Here is a 22,959-nt window from a genome sequence, read left to right on the forward strand (position 1 = left end):
CTCAAAAGAAAATATTTGGCAGCGAAAAGTCCGCGGAATGGCGAGAGTCGTTCGACAGGCGAAGGAGGACAAAAGCCCTGCCCGGAGCACATTTTACGCTTTTCCCGACCATCGCCTTTGAAGTCCTGCCCGAAAAATTCCTTAAAGCAAAGGCGTTGTATTTTTATGGAACTTCGGGACTATTCTAAGTATAGCTAGAAGAGGAACTGCTATAAATTAAGATAGTATTTTTTAAAGCTGTCAAGGCTGTAAAAATTAAACTTAATATATTTATTAAATTACCAAAGTAACAAGCTAAAAATGTCTCTTAATTTTTTCTTTGACATTTTTAAGGCCAAAGAGAAAAGCGCAGAAAATATATATAAAATAAAAATTTTTAACTACCCTCCCGAATTAAATCCATACTCATTTGGACCTATTTTCCGGTAGTCCAATTCCGGGAGGGGTCAAAATCCTGGCGAGTGGAGTTCCAGAACTGTTTCAGCGAAATGAAAAACCCAAAGTTTCGGCCAACTTTTCGGGGAGTCCCACAGAAAGGGTGAAATTGTTCCGAGTGGATGGCAGGCAAATAATAATAATAATAATAATAATAATAGCAATAACCGAAATAAAGCTACGAATGAAAGTTGTTTAGGGTTTGGGTTGTTCCTTTTTTGCCGGCTGCCTCTTGAAATTGTCGCCGAGATTATTGTTGTTATTTGTGTGCTCTTTCTGTTACATACAGTTGATAATTTGTTCAAAACTTCGAGTTGCCACTTTGTTGTTGGTAAGGACCAAAAATAAAAAAAAGGACGATGGAAGTCCCTTTTGCTCTTTGTGTGTTTGTACTGTAGATCTCGGTTCCAGTCTGTGTTTCTGGGGCAAAACAAAATGTTGATGGCTTTTTTATCGACTCACCTGCAGGAGAGCTGTATTTCTTCATCTGGCTTTCATTTCGAGCCACTCGAGTCGTGTTCTTCCCCCATTCCCCATTTTCTTATCCCTTACAATCCTTTTGCTTTTTAGCCATTTCTCCACTCGAGTCCTGAACATTGTTCAGAAGTTCTTAAACCGTTGATGAACCGAACACCTGACAGGGTGACCAGCTGGAATGGGTAGCTAGTGTTGCTACTAACCATAAACGGAATGAAGATTTATTTCACGATGAGACTTTGTCTTGCAATTTAATTGTTAGCAAGCCTTGTTCAATTGATTTTATTGTTCTTTTATTGAGAGTTAGTTGATGAAAATGGCATTAAATTAAGCAAATTGGTTAGAACAACAAAAATATTTAAAGTTTTATTAAAGACAAAATAATTTTCAGTTTCTACACAGTTTTTCACATCTTTATTTAGCTTTTTATTTATTTGTTGATAGAAATATCCATTGAACAGAAAAGGTAGTAACCAAATAGTTTAGCTTTTAGCTTTTCTTCTTATTTTGTAGTACTATTTCCACACAGAAATGCCAATAAAAACACATAAACTCTTTTTAAGCTGGTTATTTAATAGATAAAAGTCTAAGGTAAATATTTAGCTTTCAAAATCGAAATATGCATAGCTAACTAAGTAATCTTGTAATACCCATGTTAGCAATGCAGATTAACGCTTGATGGAACTAACAGGTCGAACTTAAGTTGGCTGAAGCCTAACAGCCGTGTGGATGGCGTTCTAACAGCGTAAGAGAAACTAACAGCGAGCTTTTTGGCGGCCCACCCACTTTTGCGCGCCCATCCTGAATTTTAAACCACACAAAAAATCACATCAAAGTGCGAAGATGCTTTATCGCCGAATGATATCCGTTCGTCACCCCGCATTTATCATAAACAATACGTATATATATATACTATATATATATGTATATACCACCCAACAGTGCCGTGTTGGTTGTAAATTTATGACATCATTTGCAAATCGTCATGTTTTTGTTATCGGGCGCTAAAAATAACGCCCCCAGTTTTATATTTGCACAGGGATTTGCCGGGATGTCTTCAATCTCCTTCGCAAATAAGCCAAGCCAGGACCTCTAATAAACAAACAAATGGGCTAAAAGGCGTCAAGCGCTGTGCAAACGAATGCCACTAACGCTGATTTGTTGTTGCTCAAGCTCTTAACTTTTAATCAAAGATACACTTCTCCAACTCTCATTTCGTAGTAGCTTTTTTCTGCAATAGGTATTGGGAAAATGCCAGGAAGAAGTTTTGCTATTTGTATACAATTCTATTTAACTGCTCGATGCATTCGAAACTTTAACTCACAAACTAGTTATCGAACAAATGCAATGTTGTTCGTGCTTTGGGGTGGGTATCAAATTCTTTCTGTCGTGATTTGGTGAAACTACCTGTTTCACTGTAATTACGGGGCAACAATTACTGCCAAACTTTAAAACTTTTCAAGGAGACTTGTGAGCTTATTAACAAAATAACATAAGTAGCTTTGAACCTTTAATGACTCTACATAATGAAAGGTTTCTTAAAAAGTAACAATTGAAAATGTATTTAAATTTTCTTTAAACGGAAATAAATTCTTGAATAAAGTACAAACTAAGAAGTAACATTGCCGCAATTGGTTTCTGAAACTATAATGGTTTACTACATATATGTACAATTTATATAAACTATAGATTACATAAATAAACATCTGGATAAATTACTATGTTTCGGCAAAAGAAAACTAAACAAATGTTTTGACTTTCAGACTTTAGCTGCACCGAAGTGCATTTCCAGCTCAAATAATAAATGGCCCTCTCAGGGTTCGTTGCGACAAATGATGGAAATGCGACGTGTCTTTGGCACTGGCGTCCCTTGGAACTCGGAGTGCTCCTTGGCCAGTATCTCGTGCGTGAAATTGTAGCGAGCCGTGTGGCTCATTATGTACAAGGAACGTCGCGGCAACAGGAGATCAGCGTAGAAGTTGTTCTCCAGTGACGCCTCCGGCTGATGGCGATAAGCTGCATCGGTTTCGGAACCCTTGGATTCTTGTTCACTTGCAGTGCTCGTCGATTGCTGTTGGTATCGCTGGGCATCCGTGCGCACAAGACGCATCACACTGTCGCTAAGTAAGCTGATCCCAGAGATTGTGGTGCCGCAGTACTAGTAGCGAGAGAACGTTTTACTTGAAGTCAGTAATGATGCGTTTATAGATTAGGATTTAATATTAAAATATCTCTGAACGGGGGTACTTAAAGTACATAACATAAATGGAATGTATGGATTAATAATTAGAATACATAGGTCCTAACTCACATGAAAGGTATAGCTTATTATGATTATGATATACGAATCAAACTATGCAAAGTATATGGATGCTACACTTACGCGCGTGCTATCGACATGGGGTTTGATAACGCCATCCGGTGCCAGATCCAGGATATGAACATACGGCATAACCGCTCCATCGAAGGCAACTTGACGCACGCGCTCCAGAATTTCTCGATTTTTTGGGAACCACTTCTTGCGTTCTGTTTCCCGGAAACCATGAATGGCCTGCAAGGTAGTAAATCTTAGTTTTGGTACAAATTATAAAAATGACCTACATCGTCCCAGTGATCAAACTCGTAACGCAGGCGACTCATATACGGCTCGATTTCCTCGTGAAGCTGTTGCTCTTCCGATTCACTGATGAAATCCGAAATAATTCGCATGTGCTGCCGGAATTCCTGTTGCTCTTTTTCGGGCCATTTTCCAAAATAGGCGGTTAAACTTACTTTATTATTGTTGTTTTCAAGAGCTGGAAAACGATAAGAATGAAAACTAAGATTTTATATTGTTATCAGTACTTACCTTGACGATGACACTGTCTCAGAATCTGCTTTATAGGCGAACATCTATGTAAAATTATCATTTCCCCGTTAATTTATTTGTTTTGAAAGTTACGTGCAACTGCGAAAAAGACCGACAAACAGCTGATTGATAATGGCCTGGCGTTGCCACTACTCCGGTGACATTAGCTGTCACTAATATCTGGTATCACCTATAAACCGTTAATTTCAAATATCACCTTAAGCAATTAATAATTCTGACACTCAACAATGCAATTACTTTTAACTGTCATTTAATATCGCCTTGTATCTAGATATTTTTCCATTCCTTTGGCAATGAAAATATTATTCTTTTTTCGCACACGATGCGCCATAGGCACTTTCCAATTCTTTATTTTCTTTCGCTGTTAACGGGTGGCCCGCGCACACGTACATCCACACAACTATGTAATGAAACCATCAACCATTCTTTTGCTTTTGTTTTAAACTTTTTCATCGTATATTCGTACAGTTTTGTTATTGTTTGAAAGCCTGTTGCGAGCAGCATGGAAATGGAGTGAAAGTTTATACACCAAAAAATGGACCGACCCAGTGAGTGTGTGGCATGATATTCAATTTCGACAGTTGAGCTTTCATTCGAGAATGCACCTGAACTGAATTCTGATTAATCCTGCCATCCCTAGAATATTTTGAACATCTGCACTGTTTTCCATGTGTTGTCATTTCAATATTTGTCTCATTCGTTCAATTTTAAATATTCACATTTTTTTGGTCATGACCTTAAACTTTTGATCTAAATAAGTATAAAACACGTGATTTTAAAAATATTATCGCTGTAAATGAAAACCATTGGATGTTATTTAGCTTTTTTATATTTATGCACCTGTTGTATTAGTCAATTCGTTTAATTTTTTTCAGTTTTAAATTGTAGTCTGTTGTTTATGTTTTAAAACATTGAAAAAGAAACAGAAGCATAATTAAAGTCACTCTACACTGTTCCCCAAGGAATCAATTACATACATTTTCACCTTTTCCCCTACGAGTACATCACGGAAAATTCACGAACCAAAATTCAAATTGCCAACCGAGAGCTGGTGAAATTTATTGGAAACATGGGTACCCAACGTGGATAGAAAATTTTTTTGGGAAAAAAAAAATCTAATAAAAACAAAGGCAATTTGTGGAGCAAAGCACGAAAAAAAGGCCGCCAGCAAAAGTGCATAAAAAAGGAGACGCGCAACAATTGAGCGGAAAGTTGGTGGGGATTTTTGAAACCATTTGCCGAACCAACCGCAAAGTGATTTAATCAATGCAAATGACGGGCCGATGTGCCGCATGCGCCGACATAAAGCGTTAATGGAATTTCCACCGAGGATTTTCTATCCCAGCCAACCAGCCAGCCAACAACAACCCATCATTTGGCCATGTTCGGACTGTTTTCCCGTGCGTTGGTGTGTAAATGATAAATGAGGGACACAGTCGGTGGTGGCTCCGCGTGCAACTGTTCCGGCCGGAACCAACGGCTACACCAGCACACCACCAGACCCAAAAACACCACTGACACCACAACGGACCATTAGATGCTATTGTCCCTTTTTTTTTTTGTTTGGTCCTTTATTTTGCGCCTTGAAAAGTGGCTCCTTAACCATCGCATTGCCAGGACAACAACGACTATTGTTCTGTCCTGGACCCATCTATTATTGCCACGTCCATCCTTTGAAGTCGCAAGATGAATATTGCTTGGCATCCAGGAGCCATCAGTTATATAGACTCCCATTTCAACTGAAGTACGTGGAGAGCTTTTCGTTCGGGACTTTTTTATTAGCTTTGCGATACTTAAGACGGCCTTAAGAGTAGACCAAAAAACAAAAACGATAAAAACAATTAATTTGCCGGTGATTTTGTGGAAGGTAAGGCGAGTACAACCTGTGGTTCGAATTTAATTTACAACTTTTTAATGAAATATGAATGAATATATATTTAAATTTCTTTGAGTTCGAAAAAAAGGTAAACTTTATTATAATATTTTAATATTAAAAGATTAGTGTAGTTTATATCCTTAAACTTCTTTTAAATTATATTTATGTTTTTTATGTAAAGAACCTTAAAAGTACGACAGCTCTCTTCGTTTTGAAATAACTCATTTCCAGTTAAACTTAAAATCTCCTTGTGCTGAAAGCGAACTTTAGATTTTGGCAAGGCAGAGCTTATGATGAGATTTGGGCTGCATCTGTTTTGTCTTTTCCCCATTGCTGGCCAAGATTTGTTTCGTATTCTGGTTGCTTTGGCAATGCGGAAAGTCTTTTGAGGATTACGGAGCTCCTACGGCAGACCCTTTTGCGGTCAAAAGTTTTCTTGCCGGGCCAATGAGCTTTAAAGTTGCCGGAGGATATTGCAAAACAGATGAAAAACAAGAGTTGACAGTTGAGGAGCCTCTAAAGCAGTACACAAAATATCTCGGAAAAAGAAAAGTTAAGTGCATTTCAAGCAAAGGAAATATTGATGTATATTTTCGGTTCTCTGAAAATCGAACCATCAATAGCACTTCTTCATTTATTTGCTGCAAACCTTTATTAAAATGGACGCTGCTTGGCACGCACTTGGCACATTTCTGCTTCCATCGAATGATCAATATGTAAATAATTAAATAGTAATTAATCTATTTACGCACATGGCTGAACAGAACTCAGCCACAGTTCAGACACTATCAATCATATTTACTGCCGTAACATAACAGTGAGCCTGAATTGACAGCTGTGCCTACTCGGGCCGTAAATTGGGGTTTCCCCATTAATTACCAGCTATCAGAGGGCGAACATGGCAATTCGAAATGCTAAATATGAGAAATATTAAATAATTGTTTTGATTTTAGTAAAGAAAAAGTGTATTCAAATATTAACTTATTTAACTGTAATACATAAATTAAAATTCGATAAGTATAACGACTGCTGATCGATAAATATCTTATCGAAATCACAGTGCTGCCACTGCACAGTTAACTTTTTAGGAATTGTCAAATCTCCTCCAGCGACTCTGGCCACTCTATTTGTCAAGAAGCCGCAATTTCTAGCATCAAAACAAACAAAACATAATTATAATCTAAATAATATAAATACGCCTTATGGAGAACATAAATTTTAACGATTTCACGCCCAAAGAGCGTTACGAGATCATCAAAGAATTTCTAGTAAAGATGCAAAAAGCCGATTCTATGCCGAGCAAGGATATGCATGTCCAAAGATTCTTCGAGCATTATTTACGAAAATTCTACATATTGCCAAAGAAATTGATCAATGATATTGCTTACTGCCAAAGGGCCATGAAATCACATTTGGCTATTCATCAGGTATGTGTGGATCATATAAGCCATCTAAGCATTTATACATACATATATGTTTACTTTTCATACAGACAATCATTAGTGTTTTTGGGCAACAAGCTGATGCTGTAAGTATATTTTATCAAGTTGAAAATAAACACTGTATACATTCATACATCTTTTGTGAAATTATTTAATGGAATAATCCGTTCACAGGATCCTGTGATCAAGAACAACTACATAACCGAACTGGAGGATATGCTGTACGAATTAAATGCAGAATGTCAATATTTGGTCCTATGTCTCCAAGACGACATAAATCGTTTCTGCTTAGCTTTTACAGAGCAAAACCTGAAGCCCAATGAGCAAGTGATCAAGGATATTGTGAGTGCAGCTGTCGTGCCGCTCATAGTTAACCCGGATATTTCACTTAAGCCGTGTTTTGTATTGGAGCGACCAACCGACAGTGAGTTGCTAAGGAAATACTTTATAATAGAAGGAGCAGAACCGGCAGAAGAAGTTTCAACTCCTGTGGAACCACCAAAACAAGTTCCCTCTTCACAAACTAATCTGGATGTAAATAAGAGTCGGCTCAATCTGCAGGCAGCTTTAAGCCGAGCTCGTTCCAATTCCAAGCCAGCGGAAAAAGGTGAAAAAGATGACCAGCAAGGGCGCGCAAAGGATTTCTTTATGCAATCCGTAGGTCTTTGCTCACACGATGAGTACAAGCGCTTGAAGTTATCGATGGTTCTGCTCCAAAAGCGTAAGCCTAAGCCATCTAAGAAAAAAAAATAATTTTCGTCACAACTGAAAAAGGAAACATCTGTTTTTGTTCTGTTTCCGAACGATTTTTATATGAACGTTGATATTTTTAATAGGCTTAATGTACTTAAAGAAGGGATAACGTTATCGCAATAGGTAATGTTACAACCTATTATTACATAACTGTGTTATATACTCCAATTAAAATACAACTTCTTGGTTGTCTAATTAATTTTCAATATTTAGACTTTCCTAGGTAATCGATATTACTATCAAATGAGGAGCAAGTAACTTATAAACAAACACATTAATAATTTGTATGTGTTTTGAAACCATAAGTGAAAATTCCACCTCATTACAAATTGAAGAAGAAGCTACCAAATGAAAGAAATAGAAAAAGGCTTTTTATTTAGATTAACTCTTAATTATAAAAGAAAAGAATGACACAATAAAGTTCAAATTTTTAGATACCATTGCGATTTCTCTACTCTCATGGCATAATCACTCCCAAAAAGGAATCCGAAGTTTCTGGAAAATACAAATCCATCGCATGCTGCAAACCCCCTACGATTTTGATTTTGGGTACAGAAAATTAGCTGCGCACTTAGCAGGCATTTTTACTTTGCGTTTCTCCTCCTCGCTGGAGAGCTGGAAGGTCTGAAGAATTTGTTCTGTCAGCATATCATAGTCATCATCATCCCCATCATTTCGGTGCTTTGTGGGAGCAGATTTCTTGAGGAACGTGCACCACACTTTAAACTTGTCCATATTGAACTCCTTGCCATGATACTTATACATTTTGATAGTCTTCTTGACAAGGGAGGCTCGCATCTTGAGATCCGAGACTGTTTTAATGAGGGCTACCAAAGCGATGTGACACTGACTGTATTTCAGATAATATCCATCGGTTTGGCAGCTGCTGATGATGGCCACTACGATTTCTTTAAGTGGTTCACCAATAGCTTGAGCCAGTTTGGGTATTTCAAATTTGGAGAACACTGCTCCAGCCAGGGGAGTAAGTACAACCTCACCTCGCTTCACCTGATGTGGAACTAATTGGCAGTATTTCTTCACCGCAAGAAGACTAGCATGCTTGAATGATAACAGCAGAACACCCCGAATTATAGCTGGTTGGTTTTGCGGTGGATCGAGGATCCAGTGGGTCTGGATCTTTACTTCGCTTTGGATTGAAGTTCCCTTAGCATTAATTACATCCAGTCGGATCGACCACGACATATCCTTCTTCTTGGTCTTGGCTGCCGCTGCCTCCTTGCTGATGTGGAAAATCATATTCTCGGCAAAGCGACGACTCACAGTGGCCTTCTCATAGCTGGGCTCCTCTCTGAAATCCGGACAGATCTCTTCAAACGTCTGCTTCAGCTTCTCGAAGTCAAAGTTGTATTTTGATTTGGATTCAGTCATTTTTCTATAAAAAAGTTGATTGCAAAAAGTATCTACATATTGTGTATATATATTATATATTTACATATATAATATGTACATACATATGTAAGTATGTATATTCGCACTTAACAGTTAGCATTTTTCCTTTTGTGTTGATTCTTTTTTTTTTAGTTTCCAATTTCAGACGTGCCTAAAGGGTAATTAAGCATTGTTGTTGTTTACGTTTAACATTGAGATAAAAATACATACATAAATGCATTTAATAAAAACAAAATACAAAGTTCACAATTCATCGATCATTTACATGTACATATGTATTACAAAATATTTTTAATTTTTCTTGTCATTTAGATATTTTATAATGACTTAATAAGATATTTAGAACTTTAAAACTTCAATATTTTTTAAATTCAGATTTGATATATGTACACAATATGTATTACATATGTATACATATATGTATAAATAGGTGTTTAAATACATACTTACGATCAACAAAAGCCGTAACTAAAATTTTGATGTCTTGCGATCCGTCGAAGGTTCGAAAACTAAATGACTTCCAAGCGGAAAATCGAACAAATTTATGCGATCCAAAGAGCCGAGACTCACATACAACCGAAGTGAAATTACACATACATAGATACATCCAATATATATAAATGTATATACTGCCGAACACTTGCATTTTTGCAGTTAAGTTAGGGGAATACCATTAATAAATGGACAACATTTTTTCAGCTAAAAAAATGGGTTTCACTACATCAGCTCTTAGTTGTGAAGTCCCGTTAATGTAATATCCAGATTAAATCATATAAGCCGAATATTGTTCCTTTTGCTGTCTGGATGTGGGTGGTGTGAACGTCGGTTCATATCCACTGCTGATTTGCATATGTGTGGTCTGAGTGGGGGGTTGCTATGGGTAGTCTCTTTTTTTTTATTATTGACTTGACAGTCTCCGACTTGCGAGCAATTTGCATACGAAATATATCTGCACATCCCCGTCATCACCCGCGGCTTTCCTATTCCGACGTATTGATATGTATATCGCAACCAAAAATGCGCAGCATGGGTGGAGAGAACAACAATGGTCTGTGACCGACCAACTGACGAGTGACACTTTTTCAAATTGAATTTCCCCAGCACAACTCCACTGTACTTCGATGGTGGTGAAGTGGAAATCCGAGAAGATTTAGCTGAAGTAGCCTCTGCAGGGCTTGTCAGCCGAAATGTCATAAATTCACATAAGTACAGAGATCGACCAATCCAAATTCAGTTTTCTTGTTTTTATTTTTAAAATTTTTGGAATATTGCCGACGGAGAAAGCACAATGGATGGTTGCCACAATGACATCTTAGCACCCCTTATACTAGCTGTAATGGTAGCCAGTGGTCATCCACTCACCCTGGACGAGATCGTCGATGAAGTGACGGCAGTGATCAATTCCCAAACTGAGCTCGCCGTGGTTTCAGATAATATTGGAGACGGAAAATTTGGCTACAGAACGTTTAATCCCAGACGAAAATAGTGGAATCTCGTCTTTGGGACCATTTATAAAGCAATAACTCGAGAATGACTCTAATAAATTTTATCATTTAAACAAGAACATTAATATTTTAGCAATTTTATCGGTTTAACAGCTTTTCTATAAACTAAAAAAGCCTTTTTGAATCCTAAAAGAGGATTTTCTAAATGAAAATGAAAGGCAATGTAACGAAATAAGAATCTTTCCTATAGCAAAGAATTTTCTTTAAAATATTCCTTACCTTTAAGCATGCCACATAGCAAGGTAATGCTCAAACGAGGACGCTGTATAATATTTTCCAACCATGTGGGTGGAGGTAACCGAGGCAGACCCATGTACGGAAAATGTATGGACTGAGCGAGTTAAAAGTTTTTCAGCGTCGGGAAAAATTGTTTATGTTTCGCCTTAAAAGGAGCAAGGGAAACATTTTTTGAATATGTGAAGATGACGATGGTGGCTGGTTTGGGAAACTGCGGAATCGCACCCATGTGGCTATGTGTCGGTGAGCCATCGTGGATGCGGTGTGGTTAAGTTGCCCAAGGAAAAACACTTTTCCTGGCTTGGGCCCATGGAGTTGGGGAATTGTCAGCACCTGTAACCAGCCTGGGATGGGAAATTTTCGGTAAAGAATCCTACACGTACGCTCGTTCGCCTAATAATCACGTGCGGTGGAAGCTCATTAAATTCGAAGGTGAAAAGCAGCCTCCTCCTGTCTGTCGCCAAGCTACATAAATATATCCTGGCTGGCTGATAAGTAAAAGCATTACATTGTTACTTATTTTAGCAAAAGCAACATTTTAGTGCTTAACAATAAACATTTGTAATACCATTGAATTCTTTCTTAACTTAACAATAAACAGAAAAGTTAATCAAAAATATATCGAAGCTCCAGCGACAAGAATTTCTTTCCGTGTAAACTTTTCGATACAGTTCTCGATCATTATCCATTGAAATATCGAATTTCGTTGAGTCGCAGTCCAGTCAGTAGCAATCAGATTTTCCTCGAGGGCAAATCGTTTTATTCCAGCAAAAAATCGCTTAGCTGGGCAATACAAAATTGTTTATAAACTGAGCCCTCTCTATTAATAAGGTTGCCATATTAATAACTGTATGTAGATCAAATTTACAATCATAGTTCTAATCATATTCTCTCTTAAGTTTTATTACTGTATTTTCGATTTGTTTATTTTTAGGTAATCATGGCTAATGGTTCTCAAGGTCGGGCCAAGGATTTTGACTTCAAGACGCTTTGCGAGACCTTTGCTGAGATCTGTCCGGATTTTCAAAGTGCCACCGGATCGGATAAGTTAGAAAGCTTGGACTTTGCCAACCGTGTGCTTTTTCAATTGGGTCCCAAGATGCGGCAGTTGAAGCAGAGCGGCAATGATCAGATGTGGCGTCTGGTGTTCAATGGCGGTGGGAGCGTCTATGTATATACGTATACGTTCCAGAAACCGATCAGCGGACAGCCACGGCTTGGTGGAGGCAAGCTATATCTGACTGTAAAGCAGGCGGGCTTGCTGGCGGTTAAGAAGTTGTGTGCTCTTTTGCCCGAGTTTTATAACCCGCGAGATAAAATTCTGCTGACTCCGCTCGCCAGAGCTGTATTTGATCCCTCAAATATTCAGAAGATTGCCAGTGGACTGACCAATATTCTTGGGCAGAGAGTGGATTGTAATGAAGTGGTGCGTGCTGTGATCAGCAGCTGTCAGACCGATGGTTTCCATTTGGAGCATAGCAAGAGCCACATTGCCGTAGTGGCCGTCGGTGTCAGTACTCGTGATTTTGCAGAACGCAAAAAGCTTCGAAAGAAGACCGTAAAACAGTACTTGAATTATGGCAAGTTATTTGATCCAAATCAGTACAAGATTTACACCAGATTCTCTAGGATGACTGCCCAAATCGCTGCAGAACCACCACTTTCCGATCCAGATCCAGAGCCCAGTGTCAAACCAAGAGTGCTTAACGTTAGTGGGGTATTAAGTTCCATTGCCAAGGCAGCCGATGATCCATTGAGTGGCGAGACCATCTACATGAAGTTTAAAGCTCCTCTTAATCAGGGAAAGAGAGCAGAAGTGGAGGCTATGCCAACGTCAATGGATATCCGTCTGGAAGGGACAAGCATGGAGAACGTAAGATCCAAAATACTGGCATCATGTCAAACATCCAGTTGGTCAACTGATGGCTGGTAAAATTGATGATGATTTATAATTTTTAAATATTTTTTTAAAATGTGAACGCTCACGAAATATTTTTTTTTATATTTATTTATTCCACTGAAAGTAAAATTCTGTTAAATAAAATTACACATTTCTGAAATTAGTTTTTAATTAGCTTCACTAATTGGTTTATAGTTAGTTATAGGAACTTAAACCTATTTCATAGATACAACAAGCCAACTCTTTGCTGTAAAATATTACGAAATTATTTTTATCATTAACAAAAGGTGTCAACCGAATAAGGTATAAAATTTAGCAATTTCCTCCTGGTTTTTAGCTCCCGCTTGATGGTGTCAATCGGGCATTAATTTCAAGTGTTCAACAATATATATAGCGTTTAATGACGATACCAATCCTAAGGAGCCCGTAAAAGTTTATGGTCACAGCCTCGTTTTTATCATCGACGGGAAGTTCAACCTTCTTTGATGCCAAAATAAAGGCAAGGGCTGAAAACACAGGCGAATGCGGCAGACAAGTTTGCCAGTTCATAAAATGGCAGACGGGCTGCGACAACAAAGCAAATTGGTGGACAGCTAAGGACACCAGGACTGCAGATCCATTCCAGGATGTCCTCTCTGCATGAGCGAGTGTTTTTAACCGCAGAGTCACTGCTGCGGGCGCTCATTTTTACGGTCATCGGGTCACTAGTAAAAATAATCTTATGACTGCTTATCTGCCCTTCGGAGTCCTTTGACTGTCAACGCCAGCTTCCTTTTGGTGCCATTTTAGAGTTTTCAATCGCTTCTCCGGTCGAAGGATATTTTTCAGATTTTATGCAAGTACCATAACTTAAAGCAGTCACATTCACATATTTAACACTAAATTTGTGTTCTTGGGACGAAATAAATGTAACTAAGCTGTATTTATTAATCAATTTAATGAAATTAAAGTTCTTAGCTTTCTGGGAAAAATATTTTATTTCTATATTAAATCAGAGACATCTCTTGTTGCCTTCGCAATCATGACAATATTAAATTGAAAAATAAAATAAAAAGTAAAAGAAAGATGCATCCACTATATTGGATTATTTGCTTGCACCCACATAGTCTGTCTATATCTGTATACACAATCCAGACTAGCGCCTCCATTTGCTCATCAAATGTTTCACCTCCTCCTTTGTTGAGAAGTAGAGGAACATCCCAGTTCACCCACCAAAGACATAAAGTACTTTTGAAAAGACAAACCAAGTTTGCAATGTACATATGTACACGTGCGATTTGCGATTGGGTATAACGTTTGGGACATTTCGAAGGTGAATGGGTCCCGTGGGCGTATTTTGGAGGACTCTCAACGAAACCCACGGATGTGCTGACATGGCCTTGGACGTGTTAGCGATACAATTTCTCAGCTTTTAATTGATTCTCTTTAGCTTGCTTGGTACTTTGTCTATCCGATAATCAGCAAAGATACAAAAGACTTTTTCTTCTAAGACTAAAGGATATTTTGTCTATTTATTGCTAAAAGAACCATTCAATGCGTACCATAGTCATTTGGTTAATTGAGGCATCAATTCCGTTGGACTAATCGAAGGTATTTTACTAGCTCAGCGGGGAAAATTAATTAGAATACATAGGCATTTCGGGACTCAGCATAAATTATTGGGGGTTCAAATAAACAATGTATTGCAAATATACCCGAAAAACCAAGGAAATCATTTTTTTCCAAGATTTTTGACCCACTCTGGCGGCAACTTGGGATTTTTGCTTTCTCCATTTAATTTTATTTGTTTCTCGGCTTGTTGCCCACTTTTTATTTGTTAAAAGGGAGCAATCTGCTAGGGCCAACATAAGGGCGTACGTATATAACATACTCTTATATATATATTTGTATATTTGTACAATTATTGGCGTATCTGCATCTGTGTATCTCCACAATTTCAATGGCTTTTTCGTCTTTGTGCTTTTCATTTCAACTGTCTCGCCATCTGCAATAAAAACGTTGATAGAAGCGAATGCCAAATCAGGAATACCATACCACAAAATAATAGTAACAAAAACAAAACGAAATAAATACATTATTATTTTAGCTTGACGAAAAAAATTAGATATCTTTATGATTTCAGATTTAAAAATGAAATGGAAATAAAAAGTCTAGAACCTTCAAGTTAACCAAATCGGTTTTTGTAAAGTGTAAGATAACTTTTTTTATTGTTTTGGCCAAGGAAAAGCTTCTTTCACGGAAAATGCCGGTTCACGCTCGTAAATCGCCCAAAAAACACGCTTCATGCATAACCAGACCAAGAGGTTTCGCCTCGATTCGGGGCCAAACACGAAAATCAATCGAAATGTAATTGAATTGCAGGCACTTGAGAGCGAAAACCGCCGAGGAAACGCATGCATATTTTACGTGAGCGATTTGCTGAGGCGCTGTGGAAAATGGTTGCCGAACTAAGGGTAAAAACGAAAGCCGCAAAGTCGAGACGACGTCGCCGAGTGTGGAAATCCTTTTACCCAAATTGCCCGCAAAATATGCAAAAGCGAAAAACAAATATCGCCCAGGGATCTGAGGGACTTGCGCTCTGCTCTGTTCTGCAAGTTCAAAATATTTCGCGGACGTGGGAGTTGCGATACCCGGCTAGTCCTACGGTGCGTATGAGTAACGTTGTCGGCACGTACACAACGTATTCATCATACGCCGACAGGACAGAGTCTCGGGCAATTGGCAAAAAATCGAATCGAAAATTTTGCTTTTTTTTTTTGCTTTGCCTTACTCACCCCAAGGACCCCCAACGGCGACATCGAGTTGCCCAAGAAGGAAACGGAAATGTAAGCGGTGCACATTGGTTAAAAGGATTCCGATTTTTTTCAGCAGAAAACCCTTTTTTCTTGTATCTTTTGTTTTTTCAAAGATAAAAATACGATTTTTTTACAGTTCCAATTTGTTTAAAGTTTTATAAATAATTTATCAATCTACTATTATCATTTTGCTTTAACTATTTTTGCCCAATGTGCAATGACAGCCAAATGAAACCGAATGGGGAGCGAGAAAACACTGGCGTGGTCATGCATGAACGCCAAACGAAGGCACAAGGACTACGGCCGTACACGATTCCGCCGGATGCGCTGCGAGTGCACGAACGCGTCCAAAAGAAGATGAGCAAATTAACCGACTTCACGCGGATGAGTTTTTGAATTTGCACCAGCCTGTGTCTTCTGCTTTGTGGGAAATCATTGATGTTCGCCTAATTGAAAATTCAAAGCTTTTGTCGGTCCAAAAAAAAAAAGAAGGAAAACGGGAATCCATTAGTGGCTCAGGCGGTGTCCCTTTAAATTTCGAAAATATGCGTGGAATTTTCTGATATCAAGCAAAAATTCACATGTTCCATCATTGTAGAAAAGGACTTTAAAATTACACTTTATTAATACCATTATAAGTTAAATAATTTACAGTCACTTTTCTTTGAAGTTTATGGGAAAACCTTTAACCCTAAAAACGCGAGGGGGATTTAACTAGCACTCAATTAGCTGCAAACAACTCTGGGCTTGGATTAAACACAGAACTTGTTTATGCCACATAAATATACAAACTTTAACTCTCATTGAGAGAATCTCAATGGGATTGAATAGGATGGGTGGGTTTCGGTTGGGTTTTGGGTTCGGTTAGCTCCCAACTTTGCGACGTGTCTCCGGGAGTTTGCGTTTGTTTGCTTATGTCAGAGTTGGTAATTCATTTTTAATATTTTCCTTATGAATATTTGTATGAGCTCGTCTCTCACCTAGCTATGTGTGTCTCTATCCTTGCGCTTCCACATGGGTGTTATGTTACGCCCAACTGGATTCCGCCATTATGTTGTCCATAAACGTACACACCTGAGTGCCGGAGTCCTCCAGCCCGGTTTCCTTCTACCCACATTTTAACTTAACGCCGTAGATTGTCATATTTCACGATGTAACGACCATGCAGATGGACAAGTCGACAGCTATACAGCTGCACTTGCATGTGTACAGGGAAAAATGATAATTAAATATTTAAATATTATATAATATTTTTTCAAGCTTGAAAAAACGTAAAGTGTAGGACGCTTTATCAATTTTATTTAACTTTAAGTTTATACTGAATGGGATTTGAGTTTTTAAAACTTAAACTTAACTTAAAACATAATTTTGATATTTTTCTCTCTCTGTAAATACACCATTGCTCGCATGTTGATGATGGGAGCCTCCTGTCACATCTTTGTAACGTTTCCTTCGACGCGAAGCCGGAGTTTCCTTGGCGAATGCACTTGGCTGACGGAAAAGCAACAAGAACGCGTTGATAGTGCAGTTTTCCCCACTGAAAACAAGCCCATTTCAATTTTCTACCAACATTTGTACCCTTGCCAAAAGGAAAGTGTTTAAGTGGATAGTTTTAAAATTCTTAGTTACTGGAAAGGTACGACCACAATAGCCAGCATCCAATGGCGAATTTTAAGCTGTGATGATGACTTTATCCCCCAGTTTGATTGCTCTATAGAGTCCTCCAGAGAGCAAGGATGGTCTGGCTAATGACCAAGCCCATCTGTGAGGATTGACATGGTTTATCGTGCAAAGCGTTGATTGGCAAACTCAAAAAAAAAAGTGTGTCAAAATCCAATTCTATGTTAAACTAAAAAACACATATATAAGTTTATAGAGGATTTCTTAGCCCGAGTGTTTGCCAAATTGAATATGGAAATGCCTTAGGGTAGGCTCCTCTCCACCCATGTAGCGCCTTTTCACCTGACAAGTGCAGCTTCCGGCCGTAAATAACCCAATTCACAGACATCGGAACACAGGCAAAAGTCAAATTTATGGCACCACAACATTAACTACACTCCGGGGACCGAACAGAGCTTAATTACGACCATGTTTGGTTGGCGAACTCTTACCGGCCAAGTCATGATCTGGCCAAACGAGCGTGCCAAATTGGCCTGCAGTAAAAGTAAATCAATTTCAAGTCGTATACACACGCACCGCCAAAGTATTGGGTATTGAAACAAAGCATTGCTCTTGAATACCTTAAATAGAACGCTAAAGTTCAACAAAAATGATAGTTCTAAGATAGTTAATAGGCTTGATTCCCAAAAAAAAAAAAAAAATGGAGAAAAGTAGAATCAATAAATCGTCAAATTATCTCCCACATACATGCATACTACATAAGCTGCCAATTATATAAATGTATATCATTTGTAATCCTACACCCAAATGCTTTGGGTAAATATCGGAGACCATGGACAAATATCAATAGCAAGTGTGCAATGGCTGACCAAGATGAATTATTATAAATGGATTAAGGACGAGCTCTGTAATAATTAACTGATATTTGTACTGCAAACACAGTCTATGGCCAAGTGTTCGATGTGAAATGAGATTCGTTTGTGTGCATAATGCGGTTTCCGACGTTGGGACTCGAGGATTGCCAGATTTGCAGATTCATGTCTGGCAAATGGAAATTTTCTGCAAATTTCCTAATTACTTACAGCTGGGCGGGTAGGCGTTGACCGCCCATCAATGGAGTCGGTCAATTGTTCAGGACCGACCGGGGCGGGTGCCACAAAATTTACTGTCGCATTTGCCAGGGCACACTGCAAACTGATGTCTTTGACACACCATGGTGGATGGCCGATTGTGGTGGCCACCGAGTAGTCCATTTAAGCAAACAGATTTTGTGTTAATTTATATTTGAGTTGACCAAACAGTCAACACTCGCTTAGCACTCTACAGTTGTCCTTATGGCTGCAAGATAACCATTCTTTAATGCAATAATAAATACTGTCGAAAATATATGATGTCGCATATACACTTACACACATATGTAAAGGGTGTTTTTTTTAGAGATATAGTTCTTTAAATTTTAATAAAACAACGATGTCCCATTCGACGAATCTACGCCTTACTTGATTTCTGTTTGGGTTCAATTCAATACGTATTTTGCAACTATTATTTTCAAAAAAAAATTCCAATATTTTCAAGCATTGAATTGAATTGAATTGCCAATCCAAACCAAACGCCATCTAGAACAGTAATGCCAACTTACAGTTAAATTCCTCTAAAAAACACCCTTCACAAATATTTAATCTTGTTTATCTTCCTCCACACTGTTTGTAAATAAAGCCAACAAGAAACATGAAATATAATTGATGCGTAAGCATATCTTCAAAAACTGTGAAACTAATCAGAGGCCTCCCCACTGGGAAGTCGGGGTTTCAATGCTATGCGATAGTTATTATAACGTTAGTTCGACAAGTTTCTTTGTTATATTATAATATAAATATTTCGGGGGCGGGGGTATGTCGGTCGGCGGCAAGGGTATGTTATTCATGCTGACACTGTTATAGATTCTTGCAGTTACACAGTGAGTTCCGATCGGTTCGAACTTCGAATACCCAAGTTCAACTAACTCAGCATAAGCGCTCACGTCATAAACTCACTCAAGTTGAGCGTATGCAGCCATCTCTGTCTTATAGAGGTGGAGAAACATCGATGCGAACATCGATGACATCGATGTTTTCGAAACATCGGCAACATCGATGTTTACCGGAGGAACATCGATGTTTTTCCTGTTCTAAGGCACATTGATTGATTGGCGAATTGTAAGTACATATATAACTTAATTTAATGGCTACGCTTATAAATCTGAAAGAGTTTTCAGTAAAGCTGGACAACTTATAAGTGTACGTCGCACGCGGCTATCATCGACCGTTGTCGATAAGCTCCTCTTTTTATACAAAAGCAAAGATGTAAATAATATGCAAATATACATATATAGTAGAGTTCGGAATAGTAAGTATAGTAGGAATATCACAATATCCAAAAGAACTATTATTTTCTTTGGATCATGTATGTATATATTGAAACATTGATATAAAATTTGTTTTTTTTTGTTATTATTTACAAACTAAGAATATGACAATATACCAAAGAAGTAGAACATGAATATCATGAACAGTTTTATTTTAATTTGTTTTTCTTTTCGTTTTTATTTAATAAGTGATTAATAAATTGGATATTTTTTGTTGAAAATTTGACTTTTAATTTTTAAACATTACAAATTAAAATAAAGTTCAAATACATTAAAATAATTGCACATATTTTTTAATTTAAAACATCGATGTTTCATCGATGTTTTCGCCAAAAACATATATGAATAGTATTTCCGACAACAAAATAAAACAAACAAATTTAACAATAACATATTTTAAAAACTAATTTTTTTAATCAATATTTTTTGAAACTTAGCACGGTATTTTTTACGGTCAGTCGAGATTATTCGTGGTCTAAAGATTTTAGGACATCTGGTAACACCGATCTACGCATTTCGAAAGTGCCTCTTGGTCCCATTAAAGAGTCATCTGTCTTTCAGTGAAGTCTATTCTCTGAATTCGTTTTCTTAACTTTTAGTTTGTTGAACGAAATTCTGAGTAAGTCCGTAGATGCATACAGTTGGTCAATAAGAGATTTTTCTTCAGTATACATATTTGAATACATACATTCAATACATTTACATATATTCATAATACATTTATTATTAATGTTTAAAAAAAAAACAACTGGTGCAACGAATACTTTTTTGAGCATTAAAATCGAGTTAGTTTTACAGTGGCTCCAAGCTTATTTCGTTCAAGAATAAATCAAAGTTTTAATTTGACACTGCTGTTATATTTCTGTCTACAACCTTCTTTAGAAAGCTTTTTTAGTTTTTGTTTATTTATATATTAGTAGATAAAGATGTGTACAGCAAATTTCTCTCGGGCACCCTCGCAACGAATACTTTATTGACTAACTGTAACTAACTGTAGTTCCTGAGATCTCAGCGTTCATACGAACGGACGGACGGACAGACGGACATGGCACAATCGACTTCGCTATTGATCCTGATCAAGAATAGAGCGTCGGAAACGCTTCCTTCTATCTGTTACATACTTTTTAATGAATATAGTATTCCCTTTTACTCTACGATTAACGGGTATAAATACGTAATCACTGGAGAATTTGCAGTAGAACATAGAAAATCTGGACGGACCCACATATTAACACCACGGAAGGAGCATAAAGTTTTAAATGAAATTGTTGTTTTTTTTTCAACATTTTATAAAGAATACGAATAATTTTTGTGCGTAAAAAATGACTTATTTGTGTTATTAAGGAAATTATCTAGTATTAAAGCTAAAACTTGTTAATTTTATGTTTAAAATATATTCTCGAAATGTGTATCTTTCATTTGAGATATTACATTTTAATTTCCGTTACGTATTTTCGAGATATTAGGCAATAAACTTGCAACTCATGGGTGTACGAATATATTATGTGCAGACTGTATTTATTTGATAAATTAAATTTTTATACATACATATATGTTCATATACTCATATTTATTTATGTATAATACATATGTACATACATGAGAAAGATATAAGAGCATAGAAACATGCTTGATAAAAAAAATGACATAAAGCTTATCTTTATTTAATGGAATTTGAATTGTCTAGACTTTCTCATTGTTTCAGTACAACAATCAACTTTATAAAGAATAATGGATGTTTGGTGAGTATAAAAAATAAAATAATAAATATAAAAAATAAAGATAAAACTCTTCCCAATGTAATCGTGCTTTTTAGGCTACAACCGGTGTTTAAAGATCTCAATGAAAACAAAAAGTTCTCCGATTGTCGTATATTGGTGGAGGACAAATCTTTTGATTGCCACAAGTTAATTTTAGCCAGTGCATCGGAGTTTTTCGAACGCATGTTTTTGAGTGATTTCAAGGAATCCAAATTGGGCGAATATCGCGTGAATGATGTGAAACTGGAAACATTCTCAAAGTTCCTCGATTATGTGTACACCTACAGCAGGGAAGTTTTGGAAGATTGTACAAACTCTTTGCTAATAGAGCTAATCATTTGTGGCTCCGCCTGGCTTGTGAAGTCTATTGTCGTCGTCTGCGGAGATATCCTCGTGACTAGGGCACCAAAAATGGTGATCGGCGACCTGATTCAGCTTTTCCGGCACGGTCAAATATTGCACCAAAAGAACTTAATCGCTGTATCTGTTAACGTGAGTCAAATTATTCAAAAATGTGTAAAGCAGAGAAGGTGAAATTTAAGACCAAACTTAAAGCAAAATAAATAAATAATAATAAAAGTTTTCAATAAGCTAAAGCACACGTACTGTACATATCAATGAAAATAAATGAAATGTAATATTGTGTCATAAACGTATTCTAGAATCTAGATCATTCAATGCTAATTTAATTTTCTTTTTTCTTTTACTTCTTAAGAACTTAAGGACGCGATACGCGACCCACTTGAACTGCTACGACGCACTATGCTTGGAGTCAGAAGTCTTCAAGGAGTACACTATTTTAACCGGAGACTACTTGCCCGAGATCGATCGATTCAGGATGATCGAAGCATACGTAAACTTACATGGATTGATCCACAATGTTGCGGTTGATCCTTTGGAGCCCGTCGAAGACGATAAGAAAAATGCATCTGATAGTAGTGCGGTCATCGTGATGAAACTTAAAGAGTGCGATGAAAAAGCATCGGAAGCTGATAACAAGCCGGGAACTTCCATCAAAACTTCCGTTAACAATAAGGAAGAGCTTGACAAGATAAAACTACACAGCAAATATGTAAAAACTCTTCTGGGCTATATTAAGTACAATAAGATTTCTAAAAGGAGTTTTACGGATAAAATTGGCAAGTCTGATTTGTTAACCCCAGAAGAAAAATACGAAAAACTCTATTTAACTTACTAAAGCAGTTTTAAAATTTAAAAACCAAATACTTATATCATTTGTTTTCTATTCAATATAACATATATTTTAAAATGAACAAAATATCGTAGAATGGAAAAGAATATAGAATTTTTTCTTTAATGAATCTCAGCCTTCGGTTATGCTTACTTTGACAAGAATCAATATTGTTCTTTAATATGAAAATTAATAAAAGTTCCCAATTTGAATTGCTTATATTAAGATCAACTTTTGTAATTTTTAAGAAGGCGGTTTCTGATTTTTGAGATTGTGTCTAACTA

General features: G+C 37.1%; 6 protein-coding genes across 11 annotated transcripts; 4 read left to right on the forward strand and 2 right to left on the reverse strand.

Annotated features, from left to right (window-relative positions):
* Positions 1–2,409: 2,409 nt before the first annotated feature.
* Positions 2,410–3,885, reverse strand: LOC108113961 (alpha-ketoglutarate-dependent dioxygenase alkB homolog 7, mitochondrial). The gene is made up of 4 exons (XM_017224675.2): positions 3,761–3,885; positions 3,514–3,707; positions 3,296–3,463; positions 2,410–3,070 (listed from the first exon to the last, which is right to left on the reverse strand). The coding sequence occupies exons 1-4, from the start codon at positions 3,819–3,821 to the stop codon at positions 2,726–2,728; spliced, it is 768 nt and encodes a 255-aa protein (XP_017080164.1). The 5' UTR covers positions 3,822–3,885; the 3' UTR covers positions 2,410–2,725.
* A 2,891-nt stretch (positions 3,886–6,776) lies between these two features.
* LOC108114741 lies at positions 6,777–8,292 on the forward strand. Its single transcript, XM_017225856.2, has 3 exons — positions 6,777–7,084; positions 7,150–7,185; positions 7,274–8,292. The coding sequence occupies exons 1-3, from the start codon at positions 6,860–6,862 to the stop codon at positions 7,850–7,852; spliced, it is 840 nt and encodes a 279-aa protein (XP_017081345.2). The 5' UTR covers positions 6,777–6,859; the 3' UTR covers positions 7,853–8,292.
* On the reverse strand, positions 8,202–9,780 carry LOC108114739. Of its 5 annotated transcripts, none has more exons than XM_041818318.1 (3): positions 9,713–9,780; positions 9,325–9,413; positions 8,202–9,245 (listed from the first exon to the last, which is right to left on the reverse strand). In XM_041818318.1, the coding sequence occupies exons 2-3, from the start codon at positions 9,360–9,362 to the stop codon at positions 8,384–8,386; spliced, it is 900 nt and encodes a 299-aa protein (XP_041674252.1). In that variant the 5' UTR covers positions 9,363–9,413; positions 9,713–9,780; the 3' UTR covers positions 8,202–8,383. The 5 variants fall into 5 exon arrangements, with proteins under 5 accessions (XP_041674252.1, XP_041674251.1, XP_041674253.1 ...); XM_041818317.1 differs by having other exon boundaries at positions 9,709–9,741; XM_041818319.1 differs by having other exon boundaries at positions 9,306–9,413; positions 9,709–9,741.
* A 670-nt stretch (positions 9,781–10,450) lies between these two features.
* On the forward strand, positions 10,451–10,826 carry LOC108114082. Its single transcript, XM_017224836.1, has one exon. It carries the CDS (start codon positions 10,551–10,553, stop codon positions 10,746–10,748), a length of 198 nt encoding a protein of 65 aa, XP_017080325.1. The 5' UTR covers positions 10,451–10,550; the 3' UTR covers positions 10,749–10,826.
* Positions 10,827–11,767: 941 nt separating this feature from the next.
* Positions 11,768–12,970, forward strand: LOC108114060. The gene is made up of 2 exons (XM_017224813.1): positions 11,768–11,853; positions 11,939–12,970. Exon 2 carries the CDS (start codon positions 11,945–11,947, stop codon positions 12,935–12,937), a length of 993 nt encoding a protein of 330 aa, XP_017080302.1. The 5' UTR covers positions 11,768–11,853; positions 11,939–11,944; the 3' UTR covers positions 12,938–12,970.
* A 7,267-nt stretch (positions 12,971–20,237) lies between these two features.
* Positions 20,238–22,894, forward strand: LOC108114711. Of its 2 annotated transcripts, none has more exons than XM_017225811.2 (4): positions 20,238–20,342; positions 21,429–21,465; positions 21,540–21,975; positions 22,199–22,894. In XM_017225811.2, the coding sequence occupies exons 2-4, from the start codon at positions 21,455–21,457 to the stop codon at positions 22,679–22,681; spliced, it is 930 nt and encodes a 309-aa protein (XP_017081300.2). In that variant the 5' UTR covers positions 20,238–20,342; positions 21,429–21,454; the 3' UTR covers positions 22,682–22,894. The 2 variants fall into 2 exon arrangements, with proteins under 2 accessions (XP_017081300.2, XP_017081301.2); XM_017225812.2 differs by having other exon boundaries at positions 20,244–20,342; positions 21,411–21,465.
* Positions 22,895–22,959: the final 65 nt, after the last annotated feature.

Source organism: Drosophila eugracilis, unplaced genomic scaffold, assembly GCF_018153835.1.
Source record: "Drosophila eugracilis isolate 14026-0451.02 unplaced genomic scaffold, ASM1815383v1 contig_2154, whole genome shotgun sequence".
Lineage (NCBI taxonomy): Eukaryota > Metazoa > Arthropoda > Insecta > Diptera > Drosophilidae > Drosophila > Drosophila eugracilis.

Excerpts from the sequence above, each read along its gene's own strand:
- LOC108114082 (XM_017224836.1), top strand. The coding sequence starts at position 10,551 with ATGGATGGTTGCCACAATGACATCTTAGCACCCCTTATACTAGCTGTA.
- LOC108114741 (XM_017225856.2), top strand. The coding sequence starts at position 6,860 with ATGGAGAACATAAATTTTAACGATTTCACGCCCAAAGAGCGTTACGAG. Across the intron at positions 7,085-7,149 it reads CACATTTGGCTATTCATCAG|ACAATCATTAGTGTTTTTGG; the intron begins GTATGTGTGGAT and ends CTTTTCATACAG. Across the intron at positions 7,186-7,273 it reads TTGGGCAACAAGCTGATGCT|GATCCTGTGATCAAGAACAA; the intron begins GTAAGTATATTT and ends ATCCGTTCACAG.
- LOC108113961 (XM_017224675.2), bottom strand. The coding sequence starts at position 3,821 with ATGATAATTTTACATAGATGTTCGCCTATAAAGCAGATTCTGAGACAG. Across the intron at positions 3,464-3,513 it reads AGTTTGATCACTGGGACGAT|GCCATTCATGGTTTCCGGGA; the intron begins GTAGGTCATTTT and ends ACTACCTTGCAG. Across the intron at positions 3,071-3,295 it reads CCCATGTCGATAGCACGCGC|TACTGCGGCACCACAATCTC; the intron begins GTAAGTGTAGCA and ends TCTCGCTACTAG.
- LOC108114739 (XM_041818318.1), bottom strand. The coding sequence starts at position 9,362 with ATGCTAACTGTTAAGTGCGAATATACATACTTACATAT. Across the intron at positions 9,246-9,324 it reads GAATATACATACTTACATAT|AAAAATGACTGAATCCAAAT; the intron begins GTATGTACATAT and ends ACTTTTTTATAG.
- LOC108114711 (XM_017225811.2), top strand. Across the intron at positions 21,976-22,198 it reads TAATCGCTGTATCTGTTAAC|AACTTAAGGACGCGATACGC; the intron begins GTGAGTCAAATT and ends TTACTTCTTAAG.
- LOC108114060 (XM_017224813.1), top strand. The coding sequence starts at position 11,945 with ATGGCTAATGGTTCTCAAGGTCGGGCCAAGGATTTTGACTTCAAGACG.